At 34.2% G+C, this 25,165-nt stretch overlaps 1 protein-coding gene across 2 annotated transcripts in view; it reads left to right on the forward strand.

The window, feature by feature from the left end:
• The window catches only part of LOC149804337 (papilin-like), a 469,456-nt gene that overhangs the window by 363,485 nt on the left and 80,806 nt on the right, over window positions 1-25,165 (forward strand). For both annotated transcript variants that reach the window (XM_089939015.1, XM_089939025.1), the window contains exons 18-20: window positions 1,751-1,933; window positions 17,310-17,510; window positions 21,835-22,059. In XM_089939015.1, the coding sequence (XP_089795141.1) occupies window positions 1,751-1,933; window positions 17,310-17,510; window positions 21,835-22,059 (609 nt within the window). The remainder of the gene's footprint in view (window positions 1-1,750; window positions 1,934-17,309; window positions 17,511-21,834; window positions 22,060-25,165) is intronic.

Below are 25,165 nucleotides of genomic sequence, written 5' to 3' on the forward strand. Positions count from 1 at the left end.
TAGGTACCAAACTGTGCTTGAGTGATGCATATGATGAGGGGAAATCAATTAGTTCCAAGCTGTCCTTGTTTGACACCTATGACAAAGGTTATTTAGTTAGTAACAAACTGTCCTTCTTTGACACCTATGACAAGGGGAATTCAATTAGCACCAGACTGTCCTTGCTTGACACCTATGATGGGTAATTTGATTGGTACCAAACTGTTTTTGCTTGACACCTATGACAAAGGTAATTCATTTGATTGCAAGGTATTATTGCTTAACACCAATAACAAAGGTATTTCAGTTAGTACCAAACTGTCCTTGCTCGACACATATGACAAAGGTAATTTATATAGTACTAAACTGTCCTTGCTTGACACCTGTGACAAAGGTAATTCAGTTAACACCAGACTGTCCTTGCTTGACACCTATGACAAAGGTAATTCAATTAGTACCAAACTGTCTTTGCTTGACACCTATGACAAAGCTTATTCAGTTAGTACTAAACTGTCCTTGCTTGACACCTATGACAAAGGTAATGCAGTTAGTACCAAACTGTCCTTGCCTGACACCTGTGATGTAGGTAATTGAATTAGTAATAAATTGACCTTGCTCGACACCTATGACAAAAGTAATTAGAGTTTGAGTCTGCACTTATGCTGAGTAGTTTCTTGAGTGCTTTATAACATAGGTAGAAGAAGCTGGTCTGCCATGTCATTATGCAATGATAGATATGCCATGACAGATCTGCCATATCACTATACCATAATAGATCTGCCATATCACTATGCCATGATAGATCTGGCATATTAGTATACCATGATAGGTCTGCCAGATCACTATGCCATGATAGATATGCATATTATTATGCCATGGTAGATCTGCCATATCATTATGCCATGATAGATCTGCCATATCATTATGCCATAATAGATCTGCCAGATCACTATGCCATGATAGGTCTGCCATATTATTATGCCACAATAGATCTGCCAGATGACTATGCCATGTTAGATCTGCCGTGTCATTATGCCATGATAGATGTGCATATCATTATGCCATAGTAGATCTGCCATATCAATATGCCATGATAGGTCTGCCATATTATTATGCCATGATAGATCTGCCATGTCATTATGCCATGATAGGTCTGCCAGATCACTATGCCATGATAGATCTGCTATAGCATTATAACATAACGTGCTGTATTATTATGCCATATGTGATAGATATGTCAGATCACTCTGCCATGATATATCTGCATTATGCCATGACAGGTCTGCTGTCTCATTATGCCATGACAGATCTGAGTTCTTTCTATTGCTTTCTGCAAAAGGTTGCATTATAGCAATAGAAACGGAAAAAATTACACAAATCACAGAATCCCATGACTCGTATCATTAGTCTAGTCATCATTAGTGCATTGATCGATAATCGCATGCTCTTTTTTTAAAAACACTTTAACAACCAAGCTCCAACTCTGTCTAAAAGTTAAACTCATGTAGCCATTTTGTAACTTTTCTTGGAACACAGATGGAAAACCGTAACTCTCAGGACATCCTCATGTTTAGTTTCTCTCCTTGCAGATTTGACTTTATTTATACAGATACACTCTGTATTATATTCCATTTGCAGGTTTTGAGCATGAATGTAAGTTCCAGATTTAAAGTTTTAAGAATACATGTCTAGGGAAATGACATTTTATAATATATGTATTTTTATTGTACAATTGTGTGCTTTGCTAATGCTACTGGGCACTTCTCAACAGCAGGTGCTTGCGAGCTGCCTAAAGACACGGGCCCATGTCGGCATGACCTGAAGGTCATGTGGTACTACAATAGTGTAACTGGGCTATGTGACAGGTTTTGGTATGGAGGTTGTGATGGCAACAGCAATAGATTTAAATCAGAGAAGGAGTGTCTGGCTACATGCAGAAATGCGGATGATAGAGGTGATTTATTGTGCACCTATCAGGGCAGACATCACTATTTCAGTGTGAATTTAAGGAAAAATAGAGATATGACTTTTTCTGTTAGGGACCAATTCCTTTCATGCTCTTCTTTTTTTCTCACCAAATGTTAAAAAGTTGACCCAGATCTGCTATCACATGATGCAAGAACATATCAGCATCTGTGTTATTCGGATGATTACTGATAACGAACTTCATAGACCCAGATCCATTGGTACATTATGCAACAGCAGATCTGGGCCTGTGCTGTTTGTAGTAAGTATATACAGTAATTGTGGTGCAACCACAAAAATTTATACCTACTGAAATAAATGACACAGTATTGGAAATCCAAGCCATTATTTCATCTACCATTTATTTTAATGAAAAATTAAAAGCCTTGATGGGTGTACTTTTGGTATACAATTCACTATTGTACATTTGTTTGCATATACATGGATGTAAATTAGTTATTTGGAGGCCATTTTTCTATTTTGTTTCACTTTATATGCTTCCTAAGTTAGACTTCTTTTGATATATCAATTTGTGCTGAAGGCTTGCTTAGAATGACATATATATATATATATATATATATATATATATATATATATATATATATATATATATATATATATATATATATATATATATATATATATATATATATATATATATATATATATATATATATAGATAGATAGATAGATGTGCATACTCCTGCTTGGCTATAAATTGCTTGTATAGCATGTTTCAATATTCTCACCATTTCTCATAAATTATGGATCCACATTTAAAATATCTTGGGGGTTGGAATGACAACACTATCATAGAGGCGGTATACTCTAGATCCATCACTGATTGGATCAAATAAAGATATTCTCCATCAGAGTTATCATTTATTTCACAAGTCTTCAGAATTGCTCAAATTATGGTAGAGGTGCATTACAATCTTTTATCTAAATTGGTGTTTAAAATTTAAGCTGCTTGAAGAGAATTTGATTTAAATTAGTGTTTAAATTTAAGTTGCTTGAAGAGAATTTGATTTAAATTAGTCTTTAAAATTTAAGCTGCTTGAAGAGAATTTGATTTAAATTAGTGTTTAAATTTAAGTTGCCTGAAGAGAATTTGATTTAAATTAGTGTTTAAATTTAAGTTACCTGAAGAGAATTTGATTGAAATTAGTGTTTAAATTTAAGTTGCCTGAAGAGAATTTGATTTAAATTAGTGTTTAAAATTTAAGCTGCTTGAAGAGAATTTGATTTAAATTAGTGTTTAAATTTAAGTTGCTTGAAGAGAATTTGATTTAAATTAGTGTTTAAATTTAAGTTGCCTGAAGAGAATTTGATTTAAATTAGTGTTTAAATTTAAGTTGCTTGAAGAGAATTTGATTTAAATTAGTCTTTAAAATTTAAGCTGCTTGAAGAGAATTTGATTTAAATTAGTGTTTAAATTTAAGTTGCCTGAAGAGAATTTGATTTAAATTAGTGTTTAAATTTAAGTTGCCTGAAGAGAATTTGATTTAAATTAGTGTTTAAATTTAAGTTGCCTGAAGAGAATTTGATTTAAATTAGTGTTTAAATTTAAGTTGCCTGAAGAGAATTTGATTTAAATTAGTGTTTAAATTTAAGTTGCCTGAAGAGAATTTGATTTAAATTAGTGTTTAAAATTTAAGCTGCTTGAAGAGAATTTGATTTAAATTAGTGTTTAAATTTAAGTTGCCTGAAGAGAATTTGATTTAAATTAGTGTTTAACATTTAAGTTGCCTGAAGAGAATTTGATTTAAATTAGTGTTTAAAATTTAAGTTCCCTGAAGAGAATTTGATTTAAATTAGTGTTTAAATTTAAGTTGCCTGAAGAGAATTTGATTTAAATTAGTGTTTAAATTTAAGCTGCTTGAAGAGAATTTGATTTAAATTAGTGTTTAAATTTAAGTTGCCTGAAGAGAATTTGATTTAAATTAGTGTTTAAATTTAAGTTGCCTGAAGAGAATTTGATTTAAATTAGTGGTTAAATTTAAGTTGCCTGAAGAGAATTTGATTTAAATTAGTGTTTAAAATTTAAGTTGCCTGAAGAGAATTTGATTTAAATTAGTGTTTAAAATTTAAGTTGCTTGAAGAGAATTTGATTTAAGTTAGTGTTTAAATTTAAGTTGCCTGAAGAGAATTTGATTTAAATTAGTATTTAAATTTAAGTTGCCTGAAGAGAATTTGATTTAAATTAATGTTTAAAATTTAAGTTGCCTGAAGAGAATTTGATTTAAATTAGTGTTTAAAATTTAAGTTGCTTGAAGAGAATTTGATTTAAATTAGTGTTTAAAATTTAAGCTGCTTCAAGAGAATTTGATTTAAATTAGTGTTTAAAATTTAAGCTGCTTGAAGAGAATTTGATTTAAATTAGTGTTTAAATTTAAGTTGCCTGAAGAGAATTTGATTTAAATTAGTGTTTAAATTTAAGTTGCCTGAAGAGAATTTGATTTAAATTAGTGTTTAAATTTAAGTTGCCTGAAGAGAATTTGATTTAAATCAGTGTTTAAAATTTAAGTTGCCTGAAGAGAATTTGATTTAAATTAGTGTTTAAATTTAAGTTGCCTGAAGAGAATTTGATTTAAATCAGTGTTTAAAATTTAAGTTGCCTGAAGAGAATTTGATTTAAATTAGTGTTTAAAATTTAAGTTGCTTGAAGAGAATTTGATTTAAATTAGTGTTTAAAATTTAAGTTGCCTGAAGAGAATTTGATTTAAATTAGTGTTTAAATTTAAGTTGCCTGAAGAGAATTTGATTTAAATCAGTGTTTAAAATTTAAGTTGCCTGAAGAGAATTTGATTTAAATTAGTGTTTAAAATTTAAGTTGCTTGAAGAGAATTTGATTTAAATTAGTGTTTTAAATTTAAGTTGCCTGAAAAAAATTGATGATTTAAATTAGTGTTTAAATTTAAGTTGCCTGAAGAGAATTTGATTTAAATTAGTGTTTAAATTTAAGTTGCCTGAAGAGAATTTGATTTAAATTAGTGTTTAAAATTTAAGTTGCCTGAAAAGAATTTGATTTAAATTAGTGTTTAAAATTTAAGTTGCCTGAAGAGAATTTGATTTAAATTAGTGTTTAAATTTAAGTTGCCTGAAGAGAATTTGATTTAAATTAGTATTTAAATTTAAATTGCCTGAAGAGAATTTGATTTAAATTAGTGTTTAAAATTTAAGTTGCCTGAAGAGAATTTGATTTAAATTAGTGTTTAAAATTTAAGTTGCCTGAAGAGAATTTGATTTAAATTAGTGTTTAAATTTAAGTTGCCTGAAGAGAATTTGATTTAAATTAGTGTTTAAAATTTAAGTTGCCTGAAGTGAATTTAATTTAAATTATTGTTTAAAATTTAAGTTGCCTGAAGAGAATTTGATTTAAATTAGTGTTTAAAATTTAAGTTGCCTGAAGAGAATTTGATTTAAATTAGTGTTTAAATTTAAGTTGCCTGAAGAGAATTTGATTTAAATCAGTGTTTAAAATTTAAGTTGCCTGAAGAGAATTTGATTTAAATTAGTGTTTAAAATTTAAGTTGCTTGAAGAGAATTTGATTTAAATTAGTGTTTTAAATTTAAGTTGCCTGAAAAAAATTGATGATTTAAATTAGTGTTTAAATTTAAGTTGCCTGAAGAGAATTTGATTTAAATTAGTGTTTAAATTTAAGTTGCCTGAAGAGAATTTGATTTAAATTAGTGTTTAAAATTTAAGTTGCCTGAAAAGAATTTGATTTAAATTAGTGTTTAAAATTTAAGTTGCCTGAAGAGAATTTGATTTAAATTAGTGTTTAAATTTAAGTTGCCTGAAGAGAATTTGATTTAAATTAGTATTTAAATTTAAATTGCCTGAAGAGAATTTGATTTAAATTAGTGTTTAAAATTTAAGTTGCCTGAAGAGAATTTGATTTAAATTAGTGTTTAAAATTTAAGTTGCTTGAAGAGAATTTGATTTAAATTAGTGTTTAAAATTTAAGTTGCCTGAAGAGAATTTGATTTAAATTAGTGTTTAAATTTAAGTTGCCTGAAGAGAATTTGATTTAAATTAGTGTTTAAAATTTAAGTTGCCTGAAGTGAATTTATTTTAAATTATTGTTTAAAATTTAAGTTGCCTGAAGAGAATTTGATTTAAATTAGTGTTTAAATTTAAGTTGCCTGAAGAGAATTTGATTTAAATTAGTGTTTAAAATTTAAGTTGCCTGAAGAGAATTTGATTTAAATTAGTGTTTAAAATTTAAGTTGCTTGAAGAGAATTTGATTTAAATTAGTGTTTAAAATTTAAGTTGCCTGAAGAGAATTTGATTTAAATTAGTGTTTAAATTTAAGTTGCCTGAAGAGAATTTGATTTAAATTAGTGTTTAAAATTTAAGTTGCCTGAAGTGAATTTAATTTAAATTATTGTTTAAAATTTAAGTTGCTTGAAGAGAATTTGATTTAAATTAGTGTTTAAATTTAAGTTGCCTGAAGAGAATTTGATTTAAATTAGTGTTTAACATTTAAGTTGCCTAAAGAGAATTTGATTTAAATTAGTGTTTAAAATTTAAGTTGCTTGAAGAGAATTTGATTTAAATTAGTGTTTAAAATTTAAGTTGCCTGAAAAAAATTGATGATTTAAATTAGTGTTTTAAATTTAAGTCCTGAAAAAAATTGATGATTTAAATTAGTGTTTAAATTTAAGCTGCCTGAAGAGAATTTGATTTAAATTAGTGTTTAAATTTAAGTTGCCTAAAAAAAAATTGATGATTTAAATTGGTGATTAATGTTTAAGTTGCCTCAAAAGAAAACTGATGAATCAGCATTTTCTGGTTATTTTTTTTCAGGTAAAAAGAGTAATTTGTTTTAGTTTTTGCAGAAGTGATGAAGATCAAATGAGCATTTTTTTCTTCAAATATTTAAACAATTTCCCAAACAATAACAATTTGAAGTTTCTCATGTAAAAAGTATTAGTCAGTGTTGGTTGTTGTCTTATCATGTCAGTCCAGTACATTGTACTAGGAAGATTAGTTAAAAATTTCTGTTAAAGTTAATGTAGACAGGACTGTGTTTAAGTCATCCTTATTAATCAGAAAAATGATATTGTGCTACCATCATGGGAATGATTAACGAGGCTATTGTTTGTACATACATTTGTTGTGTCTTATTTCTATGAAGTTCATTTGAATTATTTTGTTTTTTATCTTTTGGTACGTATTAGTCTCCCTTTCCCTGCTAGTCTGGTTTGAGGCTTCCCTTACCTTAATTTTGTTGAGCTAAGAATCTCCAAAATGTTGCATTATATTCTATACATTTTTGCAGTTCTGCTTACAGAAGGTCTCACACGAGCTTGCATACACCGTGTGTTTAGTTATTTGCACACGTTTTACGTAGTCAGTTGACGTTGATATTTTGATATCTTCTTCTCCAGTGCTCAGACAAGTGTCACTGACATTTTTGTATTGAACTTCAGTTGTTGTTGTTGTTTGGATTTATTTTAAATTGAAACTCACTGGTCAGGTGAAATATTGCAATTTTAATTTGTGTTCAGGTGTTCAGTCTAGATTCCATGCAAATTAATATACATTATTTTCATTATACAAGATTTGTGCTTGTATTTTCTTTACAACAATGTCTATGTGACAAAGTGTTTGTAAATGTGGGCACAAGAAAGCCCCTTGCATATCCCATTTCCACCTGCCTGGCATGTACCAGTTGTGTAAACACAGATAGCTCTCCTGTTTGTTGTCTCTGGTCAGGTGAGTTCTGGGACCTTTCTGAGTATAGATGTACATCGAAAGGGATGAATAGTGAACCTTCCTATTTTTCATCACAATTTTCAGGTATTTCCATTACTGAGCCCTCAGTGAAGGATTGGTTCAGTGCTTTTTAGATAATTCGGGCCCCTCAAGTCCTTCCCAAGGAAGTTGGTAAATGATCCATTTAGGCTCAGAACAGGACTCAATCAGTTCCTTTGGAGACTCATAATGTCCATAGGGCCCCTTCCTAGGGATATAGTAAGGTATCCATTGCTGAGTCCACTGGGGTCAGAGCAGGACTAGATCAGTCTCTTAGAGACATTAAGACCCACGGCAGGGAACAAGATATCAGTGGCAGGGAACAAGATATCAATGGCAGGAATCAAGATATCAGTATCTTAGGCTTCAGGTAACAGAGCATAATTGGATTTTGTATCTTTTGAGATGCATAAGGCCATACTGCTCCTCTTACAGGAAGAAATAGGCAGTTGGAGAGTGAGTTGTATCCCATGAGGGACATGTGGCACTGATCCTATAGGGCAGAGAGATAGTTTTGCCCCTCCATGACGGAAGAGCAACACCTCAATCACACAGTAAGGGATGAGCAAATGATTCAAGTCTTTATCATGTGAGGATGATCTACCTATGGATCAGTGTCACCTGACTGGTCATTGACTGGTCACTGGTCAAAGGTGGGTGACTAGGTACCAGTCATTCATCATGAGTCTTTTAGTTTCAGTCACTGGTCATTGAACCCTCCTCAATATAGGGATAGGTATTGGGTTGGGATTCCGTCTCACTACACTACTATTGAATCTCACAAGGGATTCAGGATTCAGTGATCAGGCACCTGACCTGTGAAAGGGATTGGATCAGCATCCCCCTTTCATCTTATCCTATCCAATCCCAACAGGATGTGGGGTCAATAAATGCAGGGAGGTGATTTTTCATTCCCTTTTATTCATCTAGGGGCTTCAGGCCCTTGGCTTCATATGGAAGTGATCAATTTTCCAGTCCACAACTGACTTTGTTCCCCACATAGTGGAGATTGAATAAGGGTAGCAGGCACTCTTCTTCCAAATGACCCAAGAGGATTGAAAAGTACTCACACCCTCCTGTAGAGTAGGCCACCATGTGAGGAATTATTAGACAGTGTTCCCCCTTACTGACAGATCTTCTTCCAATAAGAGTGACATAGAGTCCCAGATTCCTGTCTCACAAGAGCAAAAGTTTGATGATGATGTACTGTCAAGCCTTGTAGACTCTCATGAAATTGACTTAGAATAGACTGAGGTGGCTCCCCTCCCTTCTGATCCCTATCTTCCTCCCAGCTTTTGCTCCAGGTGGTGGAGGAAGAAGAGATTTGGTCTTTTGGCAGGGTGGTTAATGAAGTTTACCATCTCCTTCCCCTGGATTTGTGTCCCAAACCCTCAGATTTGGAGGACAAAAAAATCCTCTCCAGTTTGGAGAAACTCTCTGGGGCCACCTCCTACATATCTCTTCTTGCTCTCCCATTCACCCATGGTTATGGAACTTTCTCAAAGGTTAGGTAAGGGCCGGACATAGAGGTTATCGTCCCCCATTTCTGTTGAGACCTTTGATATCTGCTTTTAGCTATGAGGTTCACATAACTCTCCACCTCTCAATGAATACCACTTTAGACATTTTCCAAGGTCTTACTGGAGATAATAATAATCTTCTGAGGGCTGCTATCCCTGGAGATAGAAACCCTTTTCAGGTCTCATTCCCAGCTTGGCTTCTTATGTCCTCATAGACCAACATTACTGGTCACATGCATCTGCTCCTAGCCCATGTCTTCCCACAAAGTGGAGATTAAATCAGGGGCAAGATGTCTTCTTCCAAGGCCCTCAAGGCCATTAGCTAAGTTCTTCAGAGTCATGATGTCCCAGTCCAAAAAGCAACCCTGACTGACCCCTCTGCCTTAGCAATTATGGACTACCAGAGGTAACTGAAGATACCAAAGGAGGAAGTTTGCAGGCCTTTCATCATTTTCCAAGGAGAGTCAGCCCTATGGACTTGCTCCCTCATCAGTGGTGTGTCCCTCTTACATTAATTCACATAGGTGCCAGACCATACTTCTTTTCAGAGGCATGGATAAGCATAACAAGCAATGATTGGGTCCTCTCTATCATACATGGAAAATACTGGCTTAAGTTCCAGGAACTTCCTTCCCTTATGTGGACCCCCATGTGGTTCACCAGTTGAATCTGAACCAATTAAATAAAGACACACAGTAGAGAGGGTTTCAACAACCAGTCTCTGGTTTTCTACTCCCAGATCTTCCTCATTCCCAATCTCTCCATCCAAAAAAGAGTTTTGCAGGAGGAATCTTTCAAGCTGGATACTACAACCTCAGTCAAGAATTACATAAGGCCCAGTGACTTGGTGATCTCCACTGACCTTCTCGATGCATTCTTCAAAATCCCAATCTTTCCTCCTCTCAGAAAGTTTCCCCATGGTTTGCTTGGCTGGGAACATCTTCCAGTTTTGTGCTCAGCCATTTGACCCAGCTTCTTAATCCAGAGCATCCATCAGAGGCATGGGTGTAGTTAAAATCCACATAAAGTCACTGGGGATCCTGATCCTCTAGTATTTCAATGGCCAGTTAGATTACCTCAGACAAGATCTGGCTCTTAATTGGTAACTACTAGAATGTGCATTTCCTCCAACCTAGAGAAACTGAGCCAAGATTTTGCATACATGGGGATGAATTTATTGATGAACAGAGGATTAGTTCGTGTCCTGTGGGGCAGAGTAGACTAGATCCTGCCTCAGTTAGAGGAGCTGAGAGCCTAGACTAGACTAGATACTGCCTCAGTTAGAGAAGCTGAGAGCCTAGACTATGTTCACTCATATTTCTCTTCTGAGGACTTTGAACTCCACAGCAGACCTGGTTCCCCTCAACAGACTGCACTTGCACCCTCTCCAGATTCTCCTGGCAAACAAGGTCATAGTTTCTACCTTGATCTGATTTCATGGACAAATTGGACTGGTTTCTAGTATGACTCTGTGGTGTTTGGTAGGGTTCGATTTTGTAGGGAGTGAAATTAGTGATACTGCGAGGTAAGGCTCTGAGCCCCCTGTCAGCAATGCCAACAGTTAAATTATTGAGAACACAAAAGGTGAAATTCAAAAGAATAACAATTTAATACAATTCAATATTTAAATGATAATAATTTCCCAATCACTCTTCTTCCTTTTCGATGAAGTGATAGCCTATTGCATCCTTTGATTTATAGTGTGAGATCGCTTTTCCCCCATCCTTGTTTTCTACTCATCTGTATCTCTCCTATCCCACCAATTTCTTCTCTCCTTCTGACTTCCCTCCTAACTCCTTCTCCTAGACTGCTCCTTCTCCAATTCCTCCTCCTTGAGCCCTTTTCCTCTTCCTTTTTGAATCTGCTTTCCTACTAGCCTTCGATTCACAATCGACTTCACTAGTCTCTCTTCCGTCTCTCTCCTAGAGACTTGGGACTGAACCACACTGGAAGTCTGTCCCCTAAAAGCTTCCTGTGAAAACACAAAGATGATAGCCTGTTTCCTTAGCCATCTCGTCTCACACTTAACCAACAATCAATCATCAGATAAAGGCTGTTACATTTTTTGGTCATGCATTCATGCACATCGAAATACCTATACATTCTTGTATGGTAATCAACATCTTAATAAAAGCACAGTATCAACTACTTATCATACAATCATCAATAAATTGTGTCACATCAGTATATATATTCTTAATCTCATTATACTGGACAATATCACAGCAATCAGATGCATTTCTGTACATTATACTCCCACAAGTGTACACAAATATTCAAATATCCATATTAACTAATTTTACACACTACAACCATTTTCCAAAGTTACAATTCAATTCAACAGTTGCAAAATATAGAATATCACATGAATAAATGCACTAGTTTACTATGAAGTAACCAGATAGCAAATGACAACATTAATTCTAACCATGAGCTAGCAATCTACATGACTCTTCATATAATCATAGCTCATTTCTCAAACACGCATGCAAATTAAACACTACAAAGGTAATTCTACATAATAATGATTCTATTAATGAAGTATACATACTGCACATAATAACAATTACAATGCCATAATATTCTGCAACAATCAAGCAAATAACTTACTGACCTTTTCGAAGCTTTGTCTTTCCTTAGAATCTCCTAAGTTTTCCTGCCAATTTACAAGTGGCTTTCCCTGAGTTATTGCATTAACTTTCTGGCATGATGTTTCACAGTTACTGAGGTTTCTAGTCTAAAAATTACTCAATTAAATTCGGATTGAAATGGTGACCACACCCTCTGTCAATTCTGATTGGATATCGATTCTACCCTGTTCTATTCAAGGTAGTAGATAATGATCCATCCATCTGTCAGTGTGGTGAGATTTACAATGCCAATAAGGGTCCTTTGTTCTTGAACAAAGCTTTCAACATCCACCTGTGATTTTTGACACCCAACAAAGCTGGCTCTCATAACAATTATGAACAGGACCACTATAGCTGCGAGGTTCAACATATATACATGGCTTCTAACCAATTCCTTTGTTTTTGACTTACATAATCGTGGGCAGGCAACATGACAGACCCTCTATACATGTTCTGAACCCCAATTCTGTTGGCAGATGCATGAAATTAATCATGAGGCACTCATTTGAAACTAGAAGAATTGATTCTTCAGGCCCCATTTTCTTCTTAGCCCTTCAGGGGTGCATTGACATAATAAAAGATCACTGTATGATGATCTCTTCCAACAACATGTCAGTGGTAGCATACCTGAGGAGACAAGGAGGCACACATGGAGGTTTGGAACCTACATCACTAGGCAACCAAGGAAGGGATTCCTCTCTGAGTTCACCACATTCCTGGCAAAAAGAACATTTTGGTGGACAGTCTGTCATGGAAATGAAATATGGTTCACAAGGAATGGCTCTACAAAACTCCATGACAGATTCCCTGTCCAGACTTTGGAGCACCAGGACTTGTTTGTGCTGAGGCTAAACAACAAGCTCCCATTTTATGTTTCCCCATTTCTTAACCAGAAGGCCTTGGTACTGGATGCTTTAAGCCTGAAGTGGGATGATCCCAAAAGTACTTCAGAAAGTAAGGACCTCTACTGGTCAGCTTATTTTGATAGCCCCTCTGTGGTACCAGCAATCATGGTTCAGTGATTATCTCAGCCTACTGGTAGACCAGAGAAGGAAGCTCCTGCCACAGCACAGGGATTCTCTTCTGCATAACAGTCCACACATTCTCACCTTTATCATTGGCTCATCTCAAATGATCTCTATGCCAGGTTGCCAAGTGTATCGTTCAAGACAGGAGATGCTCAAGGTCTATCCAATGTCTATGATGCTTAGTGGAGAATCTTTCACAATTGGTGCAGTAAGAAAATGTCAAATCTAGCTGTCCCTCTTTGAGTGTAGTGGCTGCTTTTATCTTCTTTGAAGAAAATCAATGCTTAGTTTTTACCATCAAGGGCTATAGAGCAGTTCTTTCAAATGCACTCCAATTTGTCAAAGTTCCAGTTATTGGTTCAGGTTTTTATATTGACAAAATGATCAGGTGTTTTGAGCTAGAGAGGCCACTGATGCACTCTCTAATGTCTAGATGGAATCTTTCATGTGTCTTAACAAAAAAATGACTTCAACCCTTTTGATGAAGGTTCTTTTGAGAACCTTACCCTCAAGATGGTTTTCGTACTGTCCTTGCCAACTGTGAGATGTAAGAGCAAGCTTTATGCCCTATCCACAGAACCAGGTTGTATGTGGTTCAGTGGCAGCTATGAGATGGTTTTTCTCCTTTTCCAGCTAGGAGTTTGGGCCTGTCTAACTTATTTGTCTTTGAAGGATGTGTCAAAAGCTGCATTTTAATGATCTCACATTACCTTCTCCTCCTTTTACCTTATTTGTTCTTTGGCAAACCAAAGTGAAAGCATTGTTGGCTAGGGACCAGTCATGGCACAAAAAGTTACCCAGGTGGATACTATCATACTCGTAGTGGACACCCTTACCATAAGAGTAAATAGTTGCTTGTTTTCTTTTTGTTGGGGGGTGGGGTATCAATCTTCCACCAAACTTGCAAATTCTGCTACACAATAGCAACAGGTTATGTATTGCTAATATTAAAATGTAGTCATGGGTATGTGAGTGGGGTAGTGAAACTAATTTTAATGGTGCAATACTTACATGTTGCTATTGCCAGATGTCATCCTCCCACCCTGCACTGATGTCCCATAATAGACATGATCCTAAGAAAGATGAGGACTTCTGGGCATGTACTAGGTCATAGGGTAATTTTCTTGAATCCTCCTGCAGAAAGTCACCCTGTGGGAGGATGTATTCTCAATGTAGGGATTGAAGTAACATCCATCCTAGAAAGGTTAACTATGTAATAGCAACAATTAAGTACTGCATCATTAAATTTAGTTTTACACAACCCCAAAAAATAACATTTTTGAAACAGATTTTATGAACAATGATTTAATACATTATTAAAGAAATATTCTGGTTTTTAGCAACATATTACAGCACTTCTGATGGAATAAAACATTCCGTATAGCTGTTTTATGACTTGTATGCCCTGTCACAGGAACCACCCTGTTAACAGTCAAGGTCCTTTGATAATTCACATTTACTATGAAAAACTTAGCAGATGCATGCCATACAGTTTCTATTTTTGCAAATTTAATTGTTGCATTTCTGTTTTTGTTTTGCTCGTTGCGGTTAAATTTATTTCCTTAAACATGTATACTCTTTTCATTACTTTTAAATGGAAACATGCTTCCTTCATCCATACTGCAACGAGAAGGGCAAAAGAACTTTTGTTGTTGTTTGGCATTGTGGTTTTCTTTGGGGTGGGTGGGTGTGCATGTTGCTAAAGAGATTAAGAGATCATTCCAAATGTTGCACTAGGTGGAGGTATTGTAACAAGCATAACATTTTGTGTGTGGCTTGAAGTTACCACAGATTTTGTACTGCTGCCATTGTTATATTATAAACCATATAATCAATTGCTAAACATGCAACTCTCGTACAAGAAGCACTTGCTAAATTCACTGTAACTTGTGGATTCTGTCCAGTCCGAGAGAGATGAGAAAAGTTGTACTAAAAGTTAGTGAAGCTCTAAATCCCTATTAAATTTTAGAACAGTCTGTGGTAACTGGGATGAAAAACGCTGGATCTGCAAATTATATTCAAATTATATTCCAAATTCTAGTTTACTGTCACTGTGACAACTCTACTAAAACAGAAAGTCATGTTGTTTAAGGGTTTTCACCAGAAGGCTTTTTATGATGTTCAAGTTGATCTTAAACTGAAAATGATGCTGACCTGAAATCTAACATGGTTGCCACAGCAACCATCTTGAAAATCTTGATATTGCTACTCCTCCTGTATCTAAAGTTATGTGTTGAATTTTTTTTTATTTCTACAATTATTCCTCTCCAAATGGATGGCTATATCATGGGACTTTCACCAAGTTAGTCCAAAATGAAAATGGTGCCAGTCCTGAATCAAGTATTGATTTTAATGATGTCTGCTTTGTTCAGAATGAAAATGGTACCATAGCAAGTAATTTGAAAATCTTGTTGATGTAGAATATTAGAAATAGTTTCAACACTTGACAGTTAAATAGAAGAAATGGTCTTTTCTTGAATTCCTGGAAATTCTTTATGCACATTCAAGCATCAGTTCCTCTGATGGACTTTTTTCTTCTTCTTGCTATTGTGAGTCTTGCAAGATAGGTTTTTAGTACAATAAGTACCCAGAGAGTTGCATGTTACAGTAAGCCAGGAAAAAGCTTCCAAAATCAGATCAGATGTATCAGGTTTATACATTTGTGCACACATCTGTACTTATTGCCATAAGTACAATATACATATACTTCAAACATGACCATCAAACTGTGTAACATAATCTAAATCAGTATTATCAATACTTCATAATTGTAAAACAAAAGTTTGGTTTAAAGTTATTGGTAGTCAGATTTCCTGTAGAATCTGTTTTCAGTTTATGATTAGAATGATGCAGAATTTTATTTTTTGCAGAATTGATGAGGAATGCTTTTACGATCAAAGAATTTTTAAGGAAATAAATTCCTTAATAATGTTTATTTTTTTTTACAGTTGCTATGGAGTACATTCCCACCCCATTTTATTATCAACTATCTTTACTTATTTCCCTACATTGATTATGATTGATTTTTCTCAGTTGAATTTTTTTTTAAATTTTTGTTTTCGTTTTAAGTGCTTGGGACCAATTCCAAACTTACTGAAATAAACTGATATTACTTTGTGTTGCACTTCAGCCATTCATCACAGACATTAGCCTTTTTACTTATTTAAAACATCATCATTTTATTTCTTATGATCAGGTAAAGTTTTAAAAGGGAAGATAAATTTATGACATCAAACTCTGCTTGAACATATTAAAAGTCATGTGGTTTAAGTTCAACTTACCTGTTATTAAACTGTCTCAGTCTTTACAAATAATTACCTACCAGTTGTAATATTAATATATATACTACTTTTTAACTACATATATGTATATAAACAACAAACTATATATATATATATATATATATATATATATATATATATATATATATATATATATATATATATATATATATATATATATATATATATATATATATATATATATATATATATATATATATATATATATATATTTATTTATTTATTTATTTATTCAGGTACCTGATATGCTTATATATTGGGTCCAACTGCAAACAGCACAGACCCTGATCTTCCATTACATAATGTGCTAGCAGATCAGGGTCTCTGTAGTTTGCAGTTGAATCTGACTTATTAGCAAGTATCGTAGTTAAAATAAAATTTTACTTTTCTGTGTGTGAGGAACCATAAGTGTGGAGTGGCTCATTTAATACGATCTTATACGAGTGAAATTTCTCCAGCTTCATTTACTTGCATTGAATTCATTCATCAAGTACATAAATACACTTAATTAAATTAAAAACATTCTAATTTGTGATGTTCATGGCCTTACTCTTATTAGACTGATCCTATTCATAAAGAAACTTAATTAAAACCAAATTTCCAATCTCCTGTATGATTTGGATCTGAATATGGACTGCAAAACAATTGTTTTTGATCATGATCTGTAGCTAGAAGATTTAAATTTGTCCATGATTATAGTCACTCAGTAAAAAGCTACCATCTATACTCACTTATAAGACAAGTCCAACTGCAAACTGCACAGACCCAGATCTGCCATCACATAACGTGCCAGCTGATCAATGCAGTTTGCCAGGATTAATCATTACAATGAACACCATAGACCCTGATCTGCAGGTGCATTATGCCATAGCAACTCAGGATCTTTTTTTTTTTGTTGCAGTTTGACTTGACTTATAAGCAAGTACATTGAGTAATCCATTTAATTTACCATATTTTATTTATGATAGGCCCACTACTTCTGCAAGATTTGTAGCAATCTTTTACTAACAACATCTTCCTCTGATAATAAACTCATCTCAAGCATTTTGAAAAGTTGCTAGATTGGCCTTCTGTGCTTATTGTATGAGAAATACAGCATATGTTGATTCTCTTTGTTTAGATCAAAGGGGCACTGTGCTGAAGATGCCCAGATGTGAGCAAGAACAGAAGACTGGAAATTGCAGAGCCTATATCGTTCGTTGGTTTCACAACACGACTTCAGGACATTGTGAGCAATTTGTCTATGGGGGTTGTGAAGGAAATGACAACAATTTTGAGACACGTGAAGCTTGTGAAGAGAACTGCAATGTAGTCAGGATAGGTAAGAGAAGAATAGTTTTTCATTTCTTATCAGATTTATCTCCCCTGGATAATGCTTAATGCCCTCGTCTGGATCAGTCTTTCATATCACAATTTTTTATATATTTCAGGAAAAGAACAGCCAGTATTCACTGTATATTTTATATTCCAAATGATGTGAATCAGATGTGAAGAAAAAAAACAACAGGATTTTAATTGGTCTAACTTCTTAAGGGAATCCATGGCCTGATTGGTTATTAGTGATGATAAATTTGTATTCATTTAAAAGATACATTTGTCATCTGCAAGGAATGTCATACTTTGACAGTGTAAATTAAAGACTGATAAATTTGGAGGTAAAATTAGGGCTGGTTTTTAACAGAATTGTATTGTCTCTACAAAATTAATGCCAGTCTCAATCAGCTATGCTTTTGACTTGTATACACCTGCCATAAGGTTGAGCATATATGAGAGGGGCATGGTAGCTCAGTGGTTAGTGTGCTAGATTCCTATGCAAGAGCTCCCAGGTTTGATTGCCAGGCTAGACCAGGTCAGTTTCTTTATTATGTTCTTATGTTCTTAGGCACAACACTTTACTCTCATTGCCTAAAAAATGAAGCCTTTTGGGCAAAAGACCTTAAAATGCAGGCTCATGCAAACCAAAGTTCTGTTGCACATCTCTGATGCACACCAATAAGGATTGTGTAGAACCATCCATCTGTCCATCTGTAAAACTATTACCTATATGGCTCCTGTACACTGACTTTCAATAACTATCTATAGATACCAAACTTTGTGGATGGCTTGCACTTGGGGGAAGAAAGAAGCCTGTTGATTTTGTGGCCAAACCTCAATAGTCAAGGTCTCTGGACTGAAACAAGAACAAAGGTTTCTGCACAAATTTTATCTTGAATTTCCCACCATCAACAGTTAACACACAGTGTTCTTGCACTTAGGGCAAGAAGAATCATATCTGTTGGGGTCAAAAGGTTAAAGATACAGCTTATTTTGACTGATAAAAGAAAGATTGTTTCTTCACAATAATTCAATCCCACTATCTACAGTTACCAAATCTTGAGGAAAGTTCATACTTGGGGTATAGTTTACAAGGCTAATGGTCACTGTGCAAAGAGCTCCATCCATTTCCATTTCTTGGTCTTCTTTGCCATTTATTGACTGACACACACACACACACACACTAACACACACTAACACACCTAGTATATTTTACTGATACAAAGCTAACTTCAGCATTAATGAGAAGAAAAAAAATTGATAGTGTCAGATTTTAAAGGTAGTCCTGAGACCCCCATATCACTTACCTCTAAATGTTTTGACTTGATGCAGTCAGAAATATATTTAAGTTTAAATTTATACGGCAAAATATTCCTCAGAGGAAGTGTACAACTTTGGCTGTTTTCCATGACTTGAGTCTATATGACATCTGACCAAGTAATCCCCACTTTTGGAATCACCATTGTTCTACCTTTATTGAGAATGAAGTTTTTCAGGATTGATTTCTGACCGTGCATTTTTCAGTATGGGAAAGAAGTATGTAGTTAGTGGATGAAGCAGTATTTCTATACCCTCACCATCTTAACATCATAAAATAAAAATATCATCAACTAGCAATTTCATTTATAGCTAATGAATATTTTGTACATCAGACTGAAATTCATTTGCAAGAGAGAAAGGGAGAAGTGATGTGATTCAGTGCTTAGGACTATAGAAGATGTAAAACCATACTCATAGTTTCAAAATACATGCAATATCTTTCCCAAAAGCTATAGAAACAATACCATATTCTGGATGTGGAAGTTTCATATGAGGCCATTATATTTTAGAAAAAATGCATGATGACAAGCCAGTTTGAAACTTGTCTGATCAGGATCTGGGTTTCATATCTGACATCCAGTATATCTGTCACAGAAACTAATTTGAAAATCTTGTTATTACTGAAGAATATTGGAGATGGTTTTAACACTCAACAGTTACAAGGAAGAAATGGCCTCAGCTTGCATTCATGAAATTCTTTTCAGCTATAGACTATTGTTTGTGCTATTAGCCATAGACCACAAGAACTGATGAGATGACCTATTGTCCATCATTCATTATTCATTGTTCATCCTCTGTTACAAGTTTTCTAGCACTGCTCCTCCTAAACTACATAGAGGATTGCCATGAAAATTTACACTTTCATTCACCCCAAGGTCTATTTAGTCTTAAATGAAAATGGTGCTGCTCAGACATCCAGTATGACTGCTACAGCAGCCAGCTTGAAAATCTTGTTATTTCTACTCCTTCTCAATGGATGATCACATCAGCATGGTGATTTCACAAAAAGACATTATATATGGTCTAGTTGGGCCTAAATGAAAATGGTCCCAATGTGACATCCAACATGGCCACCACAGCAGCCACCTTGAAAGTCTTGTTATTGCTAGTCCCCCCTGAATGGACAATCACATCAGTATGGGGTTTTCATTAGAAGACTTCTTATATTATTTAGTTGGTCTTGAATAAAACTTGCGCTAATCTGATACCCAATATGCATGCTACAGTGGCCTACTTGAAAATCTTGTCTTTGCACCTCTGAGATGGAATGTAATATTGACATAAGGCTTTCACCAGAAGGCTTCTTATGATGTCTGGTTGAACTGTTGGTACTAAATGAAAATTGTACTGTTCTGATATCCGGAACGGCCACCATTGCAGCCTTCTTGAAAAACTTGTTATTGTTACTCCTAATGGAAAGTCATATTGACATGGAGTTTTCATCAGAAGGTTATTTAAGATATCTAGTTGGTCCTGAAGGAAAATGGCAGATCAGACATCAGATATGGCACAACTGCAGCCATCTTCAAAATCATCATGTAGCTATTTCACCTAAATGAAAAATCCTATTACATGTTGTTTTCACCAGAAGCCTTTAAATGGTCCAGAATTAAAATAATGCCAGTCTGACAGCCAATATAGACCCAATGGTGGCCATCTTGAAAATCTTATCACTACCTGTCAAGAATTGATGGTCATGTTGGTACAGAGTTTTCACAAAAAGATTTCTTATGATATCTACTTGGACCTAAACTAAAATGGTACCCTGCAAACATCCAGTATGGCTGCCATAAAGAACATGTTGAAAATCTTGTTCCTCATTTTCCTGAATAGATGGTCATATTGGCATGAGGATTTTACCAAAAGTCTTATGGTTGCCTGTTTGTCCTAAATAAAAATTGTAACAATATTACATCCAGCATGGCTGCTTTGTCAGTAGCTAATGTGACAAGCTTAATATTCTAATATAACCGATTGGTTTAAACAGATAAGAAGAATGTGTTATCTTGAATTCCTGGAAATTCATTTTGGACAATAGAACATCAATTCTTTGTTTGTGAAATTATCAATATGTGCTGAGAATTCATTTTGTTTTCAATGGAAGGTTCCTTTATTAAGACTTTTTTCTGAAACAAATTCCCATGCAGTTGAGTACTATCCCATGATGATATATACATGTACTGTACAATCTATTTTTAGGTGATCCATCATTTAAGAGACAATAAATTAGCCACATCTTCAATACTAAGGCTTTAGGTTAGAAAAGTCTTTGATTTGTGATGCAAATGAAAAATTATAATTTCTTAGCTAATCTTTTCTGCACCATATTCAGGCTTTCTAGGAGTCCTTTTTTCCCCTCATTTTTATCAGATTAACTGTTTCTTCCAAAATGGTGCTGCGATTCCTACTTTATACAAAATTTATGTTAAAAATCAATTGCACACATCATGAATGAGTGGCTGTGGTGAAGTAAGTTGAGATACAGTCTGTGCTGTGCAGCTGGGTGTTTAAGAAGATATTGGCAGTGTGGATTAAAGCTTTTTGATGAGTAAGAGCATACTTATGTTCATGTTTTTGTATGCATATTAGATTGTTATTTATTTTAAATACTAACATATATAAAATTCATAATATTTGTCTTCTCAGATATATACCATTTATTCTACGCTACTTTCCCCCCTGCTTTCTAAAAAAATAGCCATTCTGTGTCCCTAATTTCCACAAAAGGGTTGCTGGAAAGATATAAATCATCTTAACAAAATCCAAAAAGGTTAAAGGTTAAAGGGTCATTGTCACCAGTAACTAAGGTACTTAGATATATTTACACTGTATATAATGTACTTTTGCTTCTATATTATGTATCTTAATACAGGTATAGTTTCTGTTACTGTGTTCTTCACCAATGTAGCACTCTCTTGTTCCACCCAAAATTACCCAGAGATGTACTTTTTCATAACAACTTAGTATATGATTTCTATAGCCATGTGCTTGACCTTTCTTAATCTCATCAGGTCCTGTGGAACCATCAAGAAATTTACCTGTGTGTGAGCAGCCTAAGCAGCAAGGCATGTGCTTAGCATATATCCCACGCTGGTTCTACAACAGGACAAGTGACAGATGTGAGCAGTTTATCTATGGAGGTTGCCAGGGAAATGACAACAAGTTTGAGACCAAAGAGGCTTGTGCGGCAAGGTGTCCAAGCAGAACAAGTTCAAATGTCATTTTGCCAGTGTCAGGCAAGTGGGGTTATCTTTTACTCTTTCAATTTTTAGGGGCAGAGGAAAAACAAATTTAGTGAAATAGGACAAAATAAGTATTATGGCATTCATCTATTTTGTGACATACATACCTATATACAATATATACATACCTATATACAATATATACATACCTATATACAATATATACATACAGTAAAACCCATTATAATGCAATGCTCAGGGTCCAAAGAATAACATTGCAATATAAGCGGGATCACATTAACAAATTTTTTGAAAAACTTCCCATAGAAAATGACATTAAACTTTCAATGTCATCAGTTTTAACTAACCTTTTGATCATATAATCTACATAGGGATACAAACAATCAGCTTTTCCTCGAGCATATATTTAGGATGTGAAAAAGAGAGGTCACCTTAAATTAAAATATGGGAGCCATGCTGCCATCGTGTTATAAGCAGAATCACGTTATAATGGGTTTTATCTTTACATGTACAAATTCAGAACTCAATACTTTCATTATCTTTCTCCCACTATGTGATCAAAGCTATCCTTCTGTCAGTAAAGTAGAAACATAAAGTTTCAATTAAAATAAAATGTGCTGTACTTCATTGTAATAAGAATGATTGATTATGTAAAATAAAATCATACCCATTACTGTGAGCACAATAAATAGGGATAGTATCTACACGACCAAGTTAAATACTGAGTTGCATGTATTTACTAAAGAACTTACAGGATGGCCCAGTATATAATGTCCAATGTTTGATGCCCATCTGTCCATTAGCACAAGTTTGTTATTGCTGCTTCTCCCTAAATTGCCTTGAAACCTGACACTATGGCCACCTGTCATCTCAAAACTCCGGCTATTGCTACTCCTTCTGAATAGATGGTCAAATCAATGTGAGTTTTTCACTAAATGACTTATCATAATACCTGTTTGATATAAAAATGAAGATGGTGCTGATCTGACATCGAATATGGTTGTGATGGCAGCCATCTTTAAAATCTTGTTATCAGTACTCCTCCTGAAAGTATGGTCATATACATGTCATTTTCACTGAAGGACTTGTTATGCTGTCTGTTGGTGCTAAATGAAAATGCTGCTGATCTTACATCCATTTAGGCTGCCATGGCAGGCATATTGAATTCTTGATATTACTATTCCCCCACACTTGAAAGTCATTTTGACATTGTTTTTTTTTACCAGAAGTCTGAATATGAAATCTGGTTAGTCAGAAACATTAATGGTGTTTATCGGACCTCAATATGGCTGCCATAATAAATATATTGAAACTCTTGTCACTATTATTCGTGATTGGGTGGTCATATCAGGAAATGGTTTTCACCAGAAAGTCTTCTAATTTGGCTCTAATTTCTTCTGAATGAAAATAGTACAAGTCTTAAATCCAATATGGCTGCAACAGTAGCTTATTTGAAAATAGTTTTTGCTAAAAAAAGATCAGATGGTTTCAATTTTAAAAAAAATAAAGGTTCATATATTGAATTCCCAGAACAATATTTCACATAGTTGACTATCAGCCTATTTGAAGGACTCTTCTTTCAGTTAAGCTTAACTTTTAGTATGTTTCTTGTATGTATTATCCTTCATGGTAAAAAGAAAGAGTTGGCCTGCCAAAAGGAGTCTCTAGTTTCACAGAATAAACAATTTATGAAACGTTGTTACAAATTTTCCTAGAAGAATAATAAATCTTATTAAATGAAATACAGTGAATACCTATATTGAGCACGTATAGTAATAGCAATATAACAAGTAGCACTCTAATTTGACATTAATATGATAATATAATTATATTTAAAAGACAAGTCTTTTGAATGAACATGCTTTTAATTAGGCAAAACACTGTATGGGAATTTATGAATACTGGTAATATGATAAAGTCTTTAATGGGAATTTATTAATACTGGTAATATAATGTATACTCTAATGGGAATTTATGAATACTGGTAATATGATAAAGTTTTTAATGGGAATTTATTAATACCGGTAATATAATGTATACTCTAACGGGAATTTGTCAATACTGGTAATATGATAAAGTCTTTAATGGGAATTTATTAATACTGGTAATATAATGTATACTCTAATGGGAATTTATTAATACTGGTAATATAATGTAGCCTTGAATTTGAACAACAAAAAGCATCCCAGATGCACACAATAAATGTAACTAAGTTTCAGAATTTCTGTACATATTTAATTATGTTTAATAATTTTGTTTTTGCCTGTAAAAACCACATCCAAGTTTATCAATTTATTTCTAGACATCTGTAACTTGAAATTTATGAATATTTTGAAGCATGTTTGATATGATTGGTTAAATAGAATTTGACAGTGTTATGTTAAAGTGCCTGAAGTGTGTGTGTGTGTGTGTGCGTGTGTGAGTGAGTGTGTGTTGTGCTACAATGTCTGCAGTGTGGCAGTTTATAGTGATGTCTAGCACTGGGGCATCATGCCACTGACATGTATAATGATGTCCCACCCAGTCACGTTAGCCTGACACCAGACCGATCAGTCATAACACTAACCTCTTAATGCTGAGTGCCTAGTGAGTTAGTACTATTTTTATAAGCTTTTGGTATGACTTGACTTGGGTTTGAACCAGCAACCTCCCAAATCCGAGGAAGATGCTCTAACCACTGGGCCAATGGAGCAGTCTGAAACATTTGTCATTTTAATGTTATTGCATGCATTGTATATTATTTTATGTCATTTCTTATATTTAGTAACATTACAAACTAATTATTTTAAATGTATATTTTGGTTTTGTAGCTTTTAAGAATCTAAAAACAAATTTTTTTATGCTTTCCCCCCAAAACACTTTAAGATTTAATGACTGAGAGTAAAATATGCATGACCTTAAAACAAATCAGGGAATTTGGGTAGTTACGGAATATCTTGGCTGATCAGATGGTTAGTATTGAACCTATAACATGCTAGTCACCAGTCCATTGCCTCAACCACTTTGCCAGCACATCTGCCTTACACGAGGTTCTCAAGGGTTTCCAATTTATAACTTTAGGGATGGGATACCAGAGGGGTAAGAGCAGACCCAGAAATTGATGCTGACTGCACTGATTCTCTTCCCTTGTAATGCCAGC

This window comes from Sinohyriopsis cumingii, chromosome 2 (assembly GCF_028554795.1).
Source record: "Sinohyriopsis cumingii isolate HCF-2022 chromosome 2, ASM2855479v2, whole genome shotgun sequence".
Taxonomy (NCBI): domain Eukaryota; kingdom Metazoa; phylum Mollusca; class Bivalvia; order Unionida; family Unionidae; genus Sinohyriopsis; species Sinohyriopsis cumingii.